Raw genomic sequence first — 15,003 nt, forward strand, 5'->3', positions numbered from 1 at the left:
AAAAAACACGAGAGTATATGTGTTAAATTATCCATTTTGTCGTTTTGTGTCTGTCAGAGTCTCATGTAAGTCACAATAGTCCCGATTATCATCCAGTCTTCAGTTTAAAGACGCTTTCAGCCAATTCTTTGTTATCACCTTTTTGCTTGACAACAACATAATCTTAAACAAATACCAGTCCTCCTTTTTTACATTTTCCCATATTCCAAAATACATTACTCGTGCCTCACACAGTACTTCATACCCCAGCACCTTCGTCATTGTTGCCGCGATTCTTTCCCAATATGATTTAATATATTTACACTTCCAAAACACATGTGAGTGATTGGCGTTCCAGTCTCCACATAATCTCCAGCATTGTTGGGGTGTTTTCAACTGCTTGCTTTTGATATACGGAGTAATAAAAAACCTAATCACATTTTTCCAACCATATTCTCTCCATCGTCTAGTGCTAGTGGAGTTATGCTGTGTGAGACATAAGGATCGCCAATCATCCTCTGACAACTCAATTTGTAGTTCCGATTCCCACTTTTGTTTAATATATAATGTTTCATTCCTATTCGAATTTTGTAGGCCATCATATAATTTCGACAGAATTCCTGATGGAAGATTTTTATATGCACCTGTTATTGTTCCTATTATACGATTTCTTTCTCTCGAGAGCTTCTTTCTAATTTCTGTATTGTAAAAGTGTCTTAATTGAAAGTACCTAAATAAATCTGATTTATCCAATCCGAATTGTTTCTGTAGATTCTCAAAAGATTTAAATGTTGTCCCATCTATTAATGTACACATTGCTGTAATTCCTTTATTGACCCATCTTAAAAATGTGCTATCCCATTGTCCACTTTGGAATTTTCGAGAGTATGCAGGCCAAATCAGCAATTTACAATCTTCTGTAATTCTATATTTCTTCATTATTGTCCACCAGAGTTTAATAGTAAATTCAGTGATGAGATTTTTGTTCGTGGGCTGGGTAGTTTCTTCTCCCAATCTTGCTTGTGGATGACATGATAGGCAATAATTTAACTCTATATGCTTCCATTTTGAAGTATATTCTGATGAACACCAATAAACAGTATATCTCAGCTGAGCTGCATAGAAATATTCCTTGAAATTCGGGAGGGCAAGTCCTCCTTTTTCTTTTCCTGATTGGAGTATTTTAAATCTTATTCTTGGCTTTGTCCCTTTCCAAATAAATCTACTAACTAATTTATCCCATTTACCAAACTGTGCATCTGTTATTTGGACTGGTAATGAGGTGAATAGGTACAATAACCGGGGAAGCACATTCATTTTTATTACCTCTATTCTTGAGCTAAGGTCCTTGACAAGCGGAGCCCATTTAATCAGATCTTTTTGGATTGTGTTACTAAACTTCACATAGTTTGCCTCGTATAAAGTACTTGTATCACTAGTTAAATAGACACCTAAGTATTTGATCTTATTTGAATCCCATTTTAGTTTAAGTTCATTTTGTAATAATTCTTTGGGGAAATAATTCAGACAGAGTACTTGAGTCTTTACGATGTTTAGTTTATATCCTGCGTTTTTACCAAAATATTTTAATGCTTTAAACAGCCAAGGAAAGGTCGTATCAGGATCCTGTAGATATATAATTATATCATCTGCAAAAAGACCTATTCGTTGTTCAAGTTTGGAAACAAAAACCCCTTTTAAGTCTGTACTTTGCCGTATATACTGAGCCAAAGGCTCAATATACAAAGCAAAAAGAGCTGGACTCAAGCAGCAACCTTGCCTAGTTCCTCTAAAGAGCTCAAAGCTGTCTGTCAAGTCCCCATTTATTTTAACTCTAGCCATTGGCCTATGATACAGGGATTGTATACACTTGATGAAGATACTGTCAAAGCCCATTCTCTTCAAAACAGCAAAAAGAAATATCCAAGAGACTCTGTCAAAAGCCTTTTCAGCATCTAAACTCACTAAGGCTGTTGGGATTTTTTCTCTATTAACTTCATTAATTATATGCAATGTGCGTCGTATATTGTCTTGTGTCTGTCGCCCCTTAATGAACCCTGTCTGGTCTTCATCCACCAGGTCAGGAAGGAACAGCTCTAGGCGTCTTGTGATTATAGATGTAAATAGTTTATAATCAAATTAAGTTTAAGAATACAACCTCTTCGGTAAACTGAGATAGGCCTCTTCGAAGTGGATTTGCGTTTATGCATAAAAGATCATCAAAATAGGCCAAACCTCTGGCTTACACTCATTGGAGGCTTTATTCTTCATCTCCTATTCTATCCAGTCTCCAAAGTGAATCCAGTTTTAAATGGTGAAAAAGTCAACATCGGCAGGCTGGAGGTTTTTGTGCTGGAGCAGCAAGAACACGATACCAGGATTTCCAACTAAGACATAATGCAAAAATACTAAAGTACCATTTATGATACAACTGGGTAAAAAAAACGAAACTATTGAGAGGACTTCTTTATATAGATTAGAACAATAAAATACAACGTCATTAATAACAGAGAATAATAAAGTTCTGTCAGACTCAAAATCAAGCTCTTTATGATAACTCACACAGGACTGAGAGGACATGAGGGCAGTCTCGGTGAATCTGGTGAAAGGACATGAGAGTAGGAAATTACAACATATATATATAAAATGCAACAATTCTGTTTAGCCTTCATAAGAAAACTCTACAGTTGAAGAAATAAGCGTACACCCTAAAAGTTAAAAACTACTGCTAATCCATTATCTAGGAAAATAAAACAGTGAATATGTCACAGCGATGAGGAGCGCCAAGCAATTAATCATCTCATTATGATCCAACGTTTGGATGAAAAGCTCAGGTTCTGGCACTCGTGTGGTGTTACTTTGACACACACAATCAACTTTTGCACTGTTATTGACCAATGACAAGCGCCTACAGCAACAGCACGCCCTGAAAAACGTGCGCATTATGTCTTCTGAGGATAAGACACCCCGCCACTGTGGCAAAAATGTTTGGGAACAGCTCAAGAAAAAAAAAAGATCCCAACATGCTTCTCAAATTCAAACACAATTTGATCAAAGCTTCACCGGTTAACGCAAAGAAACTAAACCTCGTGAATGTTACATAGCGGCAACTCGCAAAGAATTATTCTTAATATTTAAACCATCATCAATACAATCAATACAATCCAGTAGGACTGTATTAAACTGATGAGGACTTGTGACCTGACTGCTTGGACCTATTCTGCCTGTATAAAGGCAACCTACGTGCTATTAGACAGGTGGTTTTAATCTCGTGGTCAACTAATCTATTCCTGGCCTCAGAGCTCTTTATTCATCGGAAATATAAGTTTAAAAATCACATTTGACACACTGTTGGAGTCTTCAATCAGTTTCTTCGACAGCATGAACACAGGAGGTGTAGCTTACTTTATATGCCGTGCTGTAAATAGTCACTGCGTCTTCCTTTTAAAGTAATCAGGGGCCCTTTTTAAAAGTGAAACAAAATATTTATGACGACTGACAAACACGAACCAGCTCAAAGATGTGCAGGTTGTGATAGTTGGGCTGTGGTTGATCCGTATCAAACGGTGCTCGAGAAACAGCCTTGATGTCGCACACGTTTAGATGAAGCATGCCTAAAACATCATGCAAAAGCTACTGCGTCAAACAAACCATCACAGAAACTGTTTAGCCCCTTTTCCACTCATGAACTCGCCTCTTTCTCGTCAAAGCATCTGAAGATAAATTCACATCATAAACCTTCTTGACACGGCGTCTGCTTCTCACTTTCACAGTGTCAGTGTGAGGCAGCCACCATCTGAGTAAAGAATCACACCTCTGGTTTGTCACCACACAGATCATGCCGGCCGGCTCCTCTTCACATACAGGTCAGCTGTGCTTACTAGTGCTTTATGCTGGAAGTTTCTTTCCATTGAGTTACTGAAAAGGTGACAGATTGCCTTAAAGTGTGCAAAATACCCCAATATGCTGTGAAGGTTAAGCAAATGTATAACATACACAGCAGAGTGCAAACCTCTCGAAATGATAACAAAAAGGAGGCTTAGAGGGAACAGAGATATTTCTAAGTGAGAATTTAAAAGGGTGGGTAACAAATGACAACTCAAAATATAATACACAACTGCAGTGGGATTTAGAGCAGCCTCTGATTAGTCATTTAGATGTCTACTAAACATTTTATTGTCTGTTGGCTTCACAGGCCCAATAACCTAAGCTTATCAAACACAGCTTTCAGGATGAGCCAGCATCCTTTACTGCAGTCTATAAATCCAAGTATTTCTAACAACAAACCAACTGATAGATATTTAACAAGTGAGAGCAGTGAGTCCATATCGCCACTCTGTGCACCGCGGCTGTTCGAGGTGCCAGTTCAGAAACCTGAGGCGGAGAAACGCCATTTCCCCTGCGTGTTTTCCTGCCGCTGAACATACTTGGAAGGATAAGAGCTCGTTAATGCAGAGGTGAGATGAATGGCGGCACTGTGTACGCATGTGCACGGACAGGAGAGAGGGCCAGCGAGGCCCCGCGACCGGCTCGGTACAGCACAAAGGCGGGCTCAGTGCTGCAGCTGTCGCAAAAATGTATCCAGCAGACATCCAGCTGTGGTTCCCGACCTTTTCATCTAATGTACCTCCACAGTCAGCTTCATCATCCATGACTCCGATGCTCTACTGTACTCGTTTAAACTGGTTTTATACCAGATCTGGACAACTATGATCCAGATCTACATGTCAGTCATTCATTTATTCTACCTGCTACTCTATTAAACAGTGATGTCATTCATTTTTATTTAACCATCACATTTAGCTACTTTGCACTGCTTGCAAACAGTTTAACCATTTGTTATATTTTTATCAACCTATTTTAACTAACATAATAAAGTTAATTAACCAATTTGACCAACTAGAAGAGTTCTTTTTATTTGTAAGGTAAAGACAATAACAAAGAGGAAACTGCAAGGATTAAACAACACCCGCAACAGCGAGTACCTGGCGACAGTGGGAAGGAAACTCCCATTTAAAAGGAAAAAGGTTAGCGAAAAAAGATACACTGTGATTTTATAATAGCAATAGTTTTAAGCTATCATAAAAAGATTAGCTGTAATAGCTATATAATGTTCAGCTTACAGTTATAATAATCACCTACAATGCAACCTAACAATTAAAACTATTTTACATATTTTTAGCAACTTCCACAAAAAGTCCAATCACACAACAATTTAAAATATTGACTCGTTAAGTTTATCTAACAATTTCATTCTAGAATACGTGACGAAGCTGAGCTTGATGCTGTTTTCATAGAGTAATCAATCACGTATCAACCACGTTGCTGCCCAGACACAGACCAACTCTATTTAACTAAGATGCAGTCAATAAACATTACGATTTTTAAAAGAGGATGTTCTGCAGAGTTCAGAAATAAAATAAAGAGAACCTATTTTTACACCGAAACAATGTGTTATGTGAAACCAATCGTGAATACGAGGCTCTCTAAAGGCACGCTCTGCTTACATAAGCCTTTAAAAAAGACTCAAACCCATCTATTCAGTACATATTTTGTATGAAAATCTGGGCATGAAATGGTTTACATATAGATTACAGCCATCATTTAAAGCTATAGCAATACCCTATTTAAACTGTGCAGAATTAGCTTATTTGGCTGAATGGATCAGAGCTCATGACAGTCAGGATCAGTTTCTTCTCTCCATCGCTTACAGTGTTATTGTAAGTCCGCCCCCTTTTGATTTTAATCAGTTGGTAATAAGGAAGTGATGCTAACGAACACGAACTAACGAACTATACCTGCGACATAAGGGAGCCATTTTTGAGATGAGAACTTTGACCTGACCTTCATAGTGTTTTTGCAAAAATTTGATGCTAACGAAACAAACAGAACAGATGCTAAAACAGTGAAGACCAGTGAGAGTCAGAACTGTAAATGCTCAAATTAACTCATTAAAATTTTATTCAAATAGCAAAAATTCACAACAGTCATCTCAAGGTGTTTCCTATTATAATGTAAAGAGAGAGGGAGCGAGTATGTCTGATGCAACAATCAGACATGCATGCTTCCTATTAGGAGACTATTAGCAGGCAACAGGAAGAGTGAGTGAGAGGTCAGGAGACAAACGCAGATCTCTTCCTCCTCACCTGAAGCCTCATCTCCTGAAATCAAGTTCAGGCTCTAAAATTACAACATGCAGCCGTCCTATCTGAGTACAGCTCAAGACAAGCTGGCTATAGCAACAGCAACAGCTAGTCGCGAGCTAACGCTATGCCAGCTAATGTTAGGCCTGAATGTCCGATGTGCTTCGCTGAATTATTGACTCGTATCAGACTCCTTTCACTAGTTTTACACCCTCCAGAGTAAATACGCACGAATGCCTCACACCCGGCATTTTGACAGCTGAGGTAAACAGACTGACATCCTAGACTTACTACAGACGAACGGCCAGAGCGTTGAGGTGACTCAGGAGTAAAAATGTAAGATATTGCAAAAATATTTAACTGAAACTTATAAGTTTTTTTTTTAAATTCCTGAAGTGTTGGTGTTAATAGAATACTTTAAAATATCCAGTGTACAGAAATGTTTTTTTTTCCAATAATAGTAGAATCCATCTGAAGCCATTATGGAGTACAGAGGGTTAACTGTCAAGAAAATGGATGTTACTTAGTTACACCAACTAATTAAGTAGTTACACTAATTAGCAAGTATCTGACTGTGTGTTTCACTCTTACAGTTTTTGCAGGTTTCAACAAGGCTTTCCAGAGTTAGCTGGCTACATAGCACATCACTGTCACATCCAAATATGACCCCTCTGGCAACAAAAACATTCCAACAAGGCTTCAAAATGCAGTAGGGTCCATCTTTTACATACAGTCTATTACTGAAGCACATGTCCACGTTACAGTCTCACAGAGAACCTTTAAAAACAGACATTATCTATTATCTTTTTGTGTTTGTTTTTACTCTGTAACACAACATAAATTCAGCTTTTCCCTCCATATCGCAGCATTCTGCCAACCTCCGTGATCATAGCTCTCCTGCTCCCCAGTGATAAAAGCTATAGGAGTGTTTTGCAGGTGGTTCGTGGAGAGCAAGCACATCTCAGCTGTGATGTCAGCAATGCAAAGCTACAAAAATATTTAGCGAAGCAGCAGACAAGATAACGTCCTTAAAGTCCTGCATAATGTTACATAACATTTTTAACAATAAAAAGTTTTTCATATTCAGATATCACGTGACCCTTCGAACTGCACTGAGTCCTTCTTACCGAGAGCCTTTCATTCATGATTACAATAATTATGCTTCTTGCATAAGAAAATTAAAAACCAGACACCTTTAAAAATAAGCTTGTACTGGAGTTTAACAATATATATGTCTGTCTTGGTTGTCTTTTTATTTCACATCACAAAGCAGCACAGCAGGCGGGAAAAACACCCTGTTCTTAACTGAGATTATGCAAATTTGCTGCTTGCCTCAGGGACCATTCTGGTGTCGAGTATCATGTGAACATGTCTGCATGTCTGGTGATTAGTTCGCAGAAACCCAACCAAAGGGTTTCCACACAAACGTTTGGTTTAATCTACGACCGGAATGAATTTTAATAGAAACAAAGAATTTTTCAGCCATGGTTATATTTCAGAATAACCATGAATGGATAATACTTGGAACTTATTCCAAGATTAGATTATGTTATCACTTTATTTCATGTTTCTGATGATGTTAGTCTAACGCTAACCTATAATACAATTATCGATAGTACCTCATTGCTTTCACATTATTAACAGCATACTGGGACTTTCATTCCTAACATTGTACTATAACTTTTTTTCTCCTGCCCCAAAATGCTCAGTTTCAGACAGTTTTGTTTCTATTCTTGACTCTGACGTCAGAGAGGGGGATATCCCTTAATGATCATGGCAAGCATGTGAGCACAGAAACCACACCCACCTTTCATTCTAATCTCGTGTGTATGAACGGCAGCCAATCAGATGAATGCCTGCTAAAACGGACCCTTCCTTTCAAAGGGGAGGAGCTTAAATGGCTTAGTTCAGACAGGGGATGAACTAAAGGCAGCAGCAAGGTCCACTTTAAGGCAGGTGAGGACTTTGAAATGTGAACCATGCAAATCTATTCTAGCAGAGTTGAAGAAGGAATATGGGGGTAAATGAGCAGAAAAAGGCACGTTAAATGTTTTCCAACTGTTCAGCCCCAAGTACACAATACTCAGATAATACTCGTGACCATTACCTGGTTGTTGCTTACATGATAGAAATCACCTCTTTATTATCAAACTCTTACAATATTACCAAGCTAACCCACAGTGCTACCATTTGTGTATCGGGTACACCGTGTGCAAAACCTGCATTTAAACTAACCACCTTCTTCTGAGGGTGCCCAACATGCAAGGCTTTTCTTTGCAAATTAGGTACTTATTGGGTTACTAAAACACATTTAAACCACCGGTTTCACCGAATAATTGGATTATGAGAATGTGAAATGGACCCCAAAGCAAAATATCACCTTGCTGCTTCTTTCAATTTCAGTTAATTTCAGGTTTTCCTGTCCATTGAGCCAACTCTCCCCTACACACCAGCCAGTGAGTGCTCCGATTACTGAGTTGTGATTTAAAGAAAGATTGATTAATACGCTTGCAGTGCTTTTAATGGTGAACCACAGTTAGGTCTGACATCATATGGACATGGATGTCATCTTATTTCAAAGATAACAACTGTGACGGTGACACACTCGGCTTCAACAACTGTCCTATAAGCAGACCAGTATAACTTCAAGGCCACTAACCATCACAGCTCCATTCATCACAGTACAGGAGAGACAGCAAAGGGCCGAGTGAGAGTTCACTCCTCCTCCCACATCTCCAGTTCAAGCTTGATGCCGCAGGAATGAAAGAAAAGCATTCAGTAACTTCCAGGCCACCCGACCATGCGTTCCTAATGTTTTAGAGCGCCGATGTGAGGAGTCTGAAGATCCCTGTGGGCGTATGTGACTAACTCACTTTCATAAAATATGTAAATTAGCAGTTTTCAGTCAAGCTTTTAACTAAAACAGCAAACTAAAGCATATCGACTGGTGTACGTCTAAGCTATGGCTCCAATAAAGGGGAATACGGAAGGTCAGCATAAAGCTGGATGGCTCAAAGTACTGGGGCTGAAGCGATGGCACGTTCATGCTAAAAATAAATATAGAGCAAGTGTAATTCAAAAGTTTCAAATCTGGATTTTAGAAAAAAAAAATCAAAATTCTGGTTCCTGGAAAAAAAAAAAAATGTTGCCCATGACGCAGTTTACATGAAAGGCTGTAAAACAAACCCACACCCCTGACTGGTCACAAACACTAGATTCTCTATTTTGGTTGTAGCAAATCATTGAATTTAGGCCTTTTAGTTAATATACAAACAAATCTGAATGGGAGGGTTTGTTGGAGTAAAGGTCACAGAAACATTTAAAGCTTAGAAATATAGTGTTGAAAATCAGCTGGAATCACTTGCAGGGGTTAGTAAATCCATCCATGTCTCTATGTCGAATTCTACTTTAGTAAACATCAAACTGCCTTAACAGTGCTTATCTTTGAGGTAACACAGAGCTGCTATTGTAGCTTTTGGTTGATGATTGTACTATCCAATTTTAACCCAACACTGCAGGGAGCAGATGCTGCTCCACGGAAAAGAAGCAAGACTTGTACGGAGTGAGACGAGCCAGTGGCTCAGAAACAGCTTTTGTAGAAACTGAGAAAACTTATTGTCCCATTAGTTAGCCAGCTACAAGCATGATAATTCAAACCCCGTGTCAAAAATCAAGGTTCACACCAAATCCAGCCCTTTGCAAATTTTGACCAATTTTGTTTTTTAATTAAATTTGGCCCTAGTTGTAGCTGTGGTCTGCAGAGTGATTCTTTCACCGTGTGCGAGCTGCACTAAATGGACAGCTGAAAAACTGCTCAACTTGCAGCTAGCTCGATTTGCATCAAAATGAAAAGGTGATGCTGAGACAACTTTACTGGGTGGAAACAAAGACCTCTGTACCTTTATTTCCACAAGACAATTCCTGTGTTAAAAGAGCATAACTTGCATTGTTGCCAGCAGAGATATGGAGGCTTTTCCAGGGAACTGAGCTTCTGTTCACTGTGAACTAAAGACAGACATGCAGTTACAGCAACATGCTTCTGTGGGCTCAATCTTAAAGTTTTGGTAATGTTAATTTTTTACGTGCAGCCGACTCCATGTCAGAAGGCAGATCTTTGCAGGCCAAATAACCCATATTGTATCTGCACACAGTCACCAGGGTGCAGTGTCAAAAATGTGTGGAACAGCTTGTAATATAAGCATTCTTGTTAATTTAATGCTGTTCCTGGTCATTTACCTGAGCCCCATGCCTGAGAGATAACAGATCATAATATACGAAGAACGTCTTCTTCTTAAGCCAAAAACATTTACAACTGTCTGTTGAAATCACAGTTTGTGCTTTAAATTGTACTTTTTTCTGACCACTGACATTTTTTCCACAGTTCTGCCTCCTGGTGGTGGGCTCAGTCGTCTTTACCTTTTCTGTTCAAACCAACTCTTCAGCCAGTCAGTATTCGACGTGTGGATAAGACGGATGCAATGTCTTTGTTGGACTGTGCACATGTCCATCTCCATAGCCTCAGTGGTTCAAATCTCATATCCTTCTAACCTCTGCACTGCCAAAAAGCTACACAAAGAAAAGCCAATCAAATGGAGAAGATGGCTGCTCCTCCCTAACCCTGGTTCTGCTGGAAGCGTCATCCTGTTAAAATGGAGATCTTCTTCCCCACAGCCTCCAAGCGCTGCTCATCTCCTTATCTGATCATTGTGGTTTTCTCTAGTATTAGGTATTAAGAGCTTTACCTTACAGAGTAAAGCACCTTGAGATGACTGGTTTTGTGAACCAGCTCTAAGTAAAACTGAACTGGACTAATCAGAGGTTTTAAAAACATATATCCGAATGTTTTCTACAACTAGTTAGGTGGTTATAAACATCACACGCAGTCGATCATACGAGTCCAAGGCCAACAGCTTCTTTGTTTGCTCCTCCAGTACAATGGCAGCTAATTCATGCAGCACTGTGAAAGGAGGCAGCACATCAAATGAAAAGATAGAGACACACTTAAATATATAAAACCCAAAAATGTCATTCAGGCACATCTGTAACTCATTTAGTTACAGATGTGTCAGACCTGTCTTCATAAATATTATGGGAAATCTGTTTTTTTGGTTTAAATTTTCAGTTGAGCTTCATCTCTATACGCCACTTAAAACGTCTTTCCTGATGTCATTTCCCTCTTTTCTTTTCTTGTTTTTTGTCACATGTATACAGTTACAGTGCTGGATGCTCATATTAAATATGGCCAAAGTTTCACATCAATAGATCAGCATATGCTGAACAGAGAGGAGCTGAAAAAGCAAAGTTAAACAAAAGATAAGTTGGGTTTTTTGAACTGGGAATCATGTGAACCTCCAGTTGAGCCTCGGAACAAGAACATGATGCTGGAAATGAGCAGAATGCGTCCTCTTTAACCAACATGCTGCTGTATTGTAACTGAACAGTATTTATTAACAGGACCAACTCTGCAATGAGAAAAGGATCCGATTTCCATTTCTGCCTTCCATCACCGCGCACGACACATGAAATTTCGATTTCACTGTCTAGGAAATTTTAAAACCGTTTTCAGTCAGCGAGTGTAATTTCTTTTAAAAGAATGCGACATGAAAGGTGCCACCGCAGACCACAGCCTACACACGACACCAAGGGGAAAATCCTATGTGCTCATGAAGAATGCAGTTTGAAAGAGTAGCTTTAATGATGACTCAGAAAGAAAAGTGAACACTTGAGCTGTTTGCGTTGTGTGTAAACAGCTTCTGTCCTCCCTTTGCAACCCCTCCCCTTAGTGTACACACAACACACACACCAAAGAAAAAAAATGGTGCTTTGCAGTCAGCATGTGTCTCGACTTCCTTCCTCCCTCTCAGGAACAGTTATCACGCCACAACAACAAACAATCGCACGCGGGAAATTAAATACAGCTGGTTGAGAAGCGAAGAAAGGCGCACAGCACGGCTGAAGATGTCCTAACCGCCGGGACCCTGAGATCCGGGTTTAACAGCACACATGAAACTCATAAACGCAAAAGTGACCTGTTAGTCTCACACTGAAGCTGCTTCATGTGCAAAAGCTGTGAATCTGGCGCATGTCAGCCATCACATATCAAAAGTGCCCCAAACTGAATCAAGCTTTCTAACTGCAAACCCTCCCGCAGGGACCATCAACAGGTGTGCATCCTCGCATCACACAACTCCGTACGCATATCATAACGTGAACTTACACAAACGCGTGGTAGATGAACGCCCAGGCTCTCGGTCTTTCCAGCACGTTGTACAGGTAGTTCTGAAGCCGCCGGTAGCGCACGTTTCTCCGGCCGCTCTGGGTGCTGTATAAGAGTGGCTTCCCCAGCAGGCTGAGCCGGGCTCCCTGCTTCCCCCTCGCGTTGTCGGACCCGGCAGCACCTGCGGCGCCGGGGGCCGACAGCAAGCCGTCTCCTGCGTTGTTCATCATCTTTCCGCCGGACTCCACATCCTTCAAGCCGTAGCCTTCGGTACGGTGCCCCGGTGAGGTCCTCATCCAGAGCCCGGTGCCGCCTTCGTCTCCGCTGTGGTTCCGGGGCATGGCATCACCAAAGCGGGCGTCAAGTGAGCGCAGGTCTTTTCAAGCATGCGTCTCCCGACGCCGGTAGTCCCGCCGTGCACGAACAACAAACTGCACGTGCGACGGGCACCCCACCAGAAGCCGAGCTGGGAGTGAGAGCAGCGCGCGGCGCACCGTGTGCCGTCACTCCTCTGACCGCCCTCTTTCTCGCTCCGCGTTTACACAACGGCTCCCGCGCGTGAAGGTATCCACGCCGCGTGTCCTGTGCTGGCTCGCACCAAAATCACAAGTTACAGATGTCACGAGGAGAGACGTCTCTCGCTTCACCGCCTGTTGCTTCCACGCACGCCTCTGCGTCCACGTGCACAGGCGCATCAGAGCTGCCCTCGCGCGACGGTTTTATCTTTATCACACTTTGTCGTCGCTGTGGCGATTGTGTCTCACTTTTACATGCTGTTTAAAGAAAGAAGCGTCCACTCTGAGTTGTTTTGTCTTCGCGCGCCAGGACAGCAGACATGCAAATGAGGAACCGTCGCTCCTCGTGTAATTCGATTTCCTGAAGAAGTTCAAAATTACACCCGGTTGTTGGTTTTTTAAAAGTCTATCAGGTAACACGGGTTCTGCAGAATTTTCCACTTTCTGTGCTGGAAAAGTAACCGCAGAGGAAGGCGCAGTGAACATCTGCAGAAAGTATTACGATTCTTTATTCTTTATTACACGTTTTTATGGTTTGTCTGATCACTCTGATCACACTGGCACAGTAAAAGCCTTTGAGTGTCACCCTTTTCTTTTCAAAGCTGCTCTGTCATCTGCTGTCCTGCTGTCACCGCAACCACGTGGCACCAGAGACGCATAATTTCTCGGCCGAAGTGCATTTTGAACCTGTCACGCCGTCTGTTGTGTATCTGTCTCGGTGCTGCACTGACATAACAGCCCGACATAAACTCAGAGACGATTCTAAACTGCGGGGGTCCTGAGGCTGAATGGAATCAACCCGGCCTGTTGTTTCCTTTGTGTCACTGCAGCCACGCTGAACACTGCTTTGGTTAGAAAATGTCATGTCAGTTACGCCTCGTGTGTGAACTTCCTCTTCTGTTCACAGTCACACAGGCTGAATATTCTTATAAGCTGGCCCCACCGTGAGTCCAAGAAGAGGCCCCCCCTCAGGAAACAGAGGAGAGAAACGGGGAATAGAAAGGGGGAGCATATTTCTCCTATATTGGTTTCCATTTATTGGCTCCCTGTTAAATCCAGACTTGAATTCAAAATCTTGCTCCTCACATACAAGAATAATCAAGCCCTATCTTACTGTATCACCCCATTAGAGCACTTCGCTCTGGCACTGCAAGCTTACTTGTTGTTCCTAGAGTATTTAAAAGTAGAATGGGAGGCAGAGCCTTCAGTTTTCAGGCCCCTCTTCTGTGGAACCAGCTTCCAGTTTGGATTTGGAAGACAGACACTATCTCTAATGATAAGATTAGGCTTAAAACTTTCTTTTTTGCTAAAGCATATAGTTAGGGCTGAATCAGGTGACTCCCAAATCCCCCCTTAGTTATGCTGCAATAGCTGTAGGCTGCCGGGGGATTCCCATGATGCAAACAGTAATTCTTCTTTACACCTCTCTGCATTAATCTCTGACTCTCTTCCACAGCATGTCTTTTGTTCTGTCTTCCTCTGTCACCCCAACCAGTTGCAGCAGATGCGACCGTCTCCCACGTTGTTCTCTCCCTGAGCCTGGTTCTGCTGGAGGTTTCTTCCTGTTAAAAGGTAATTTTTCCTCCCACTGTCGCCAAAGTTCTTGCTCATGGGGGGTCATATGATTGTTGGGTTTCTCTCTGTATGTATTATTCTAAGGTCTACCCTACCATATAAAGCGCCTTGATGCGAGTGTTGTTGTGATTTGGTGCTGTGTCAATAAAATTGAATTGAATGAAATTTCTCAATATGAATGAGGTGTGAGTGTGTGTGTGCCAGTGGTAGGCGTCAGTCCCATCACAATTTAAGAAGGTCAGGGAGCACCAAAGTGCATCTTCTGCTGTTTTTGATCCATTGATTCTGCAGGAGCTGCTTTATAACCCTCAGAGCTCAACTCTGCTCTGTATTCCTACAAAACTACTCCATCTACTGGTGCATCGGGCAGTCTTTCTCAGTGATGGAAGAGTGGCACCAGCAGATTCCAGACACAACATCAGAAGAGTGCAGTCCTGGGAATGATGATTATGAAGCATTATGAAACAAGCGGCACTGAAAACGGCTTCATTTTGAGCTGCAAATGATTCTGGTTCTCATTCAGTTTGACATTTAAAAATAAAATTCGCATGAAGCTGTTTGCTCAGATGAGTTT

The 15,003-nt window shown here is 41.2% G+C and overlaps 1 protein-coding gene across 4 annotated transcripts in view; it reads right to left on the reverse strand.

Annotated features, from left to right (window-relative positions):
* Positions 1–13,437, reverse strand: part of LOC113023576 (potassium voltage-gated channel subfamily KQT member 5-like) — a 135,153-nt gene extending 121,716 nt beyond the window's left edge. For 2 of the 4 annotated variants that reach the window (XM_026169698.1, XM_026169697.1), the window contains exon 1: positions 12,340–13,433. In XM_026169698.1, coding sequence (XP_026025483.1) covers positions 12,340–12,680 — 341 coding nt within the window. In that variant the 5' untranslated portion in view covers positions 12,681–13,433. Of the gene's footprint in view, positions 1–12,339 lie in introns of all 4 variants that reach the window. The other 2 variants (XM_026169700.1, XM_026169699.1) reach the window with 2 other exon arrangements.
* Positions 13,438–15,003: the final 1,566 nt, after the last annotated feature.

Source organism: Astatotilapia calliptera, chromosome 6, assembly GCF_900246225.1.
Source record: "Astatotilapia calliptera chromosome 6, fAstCal1.2, whole genome shotgun sequence".
NCBI classification, from domain to species: domain Eukaryota; kingdom Metazoa; phylum Chordata; class Actinopteri; order Cichliformes; family Cichlidae; genus Astatotilapia; species Astatotilapia calliptera.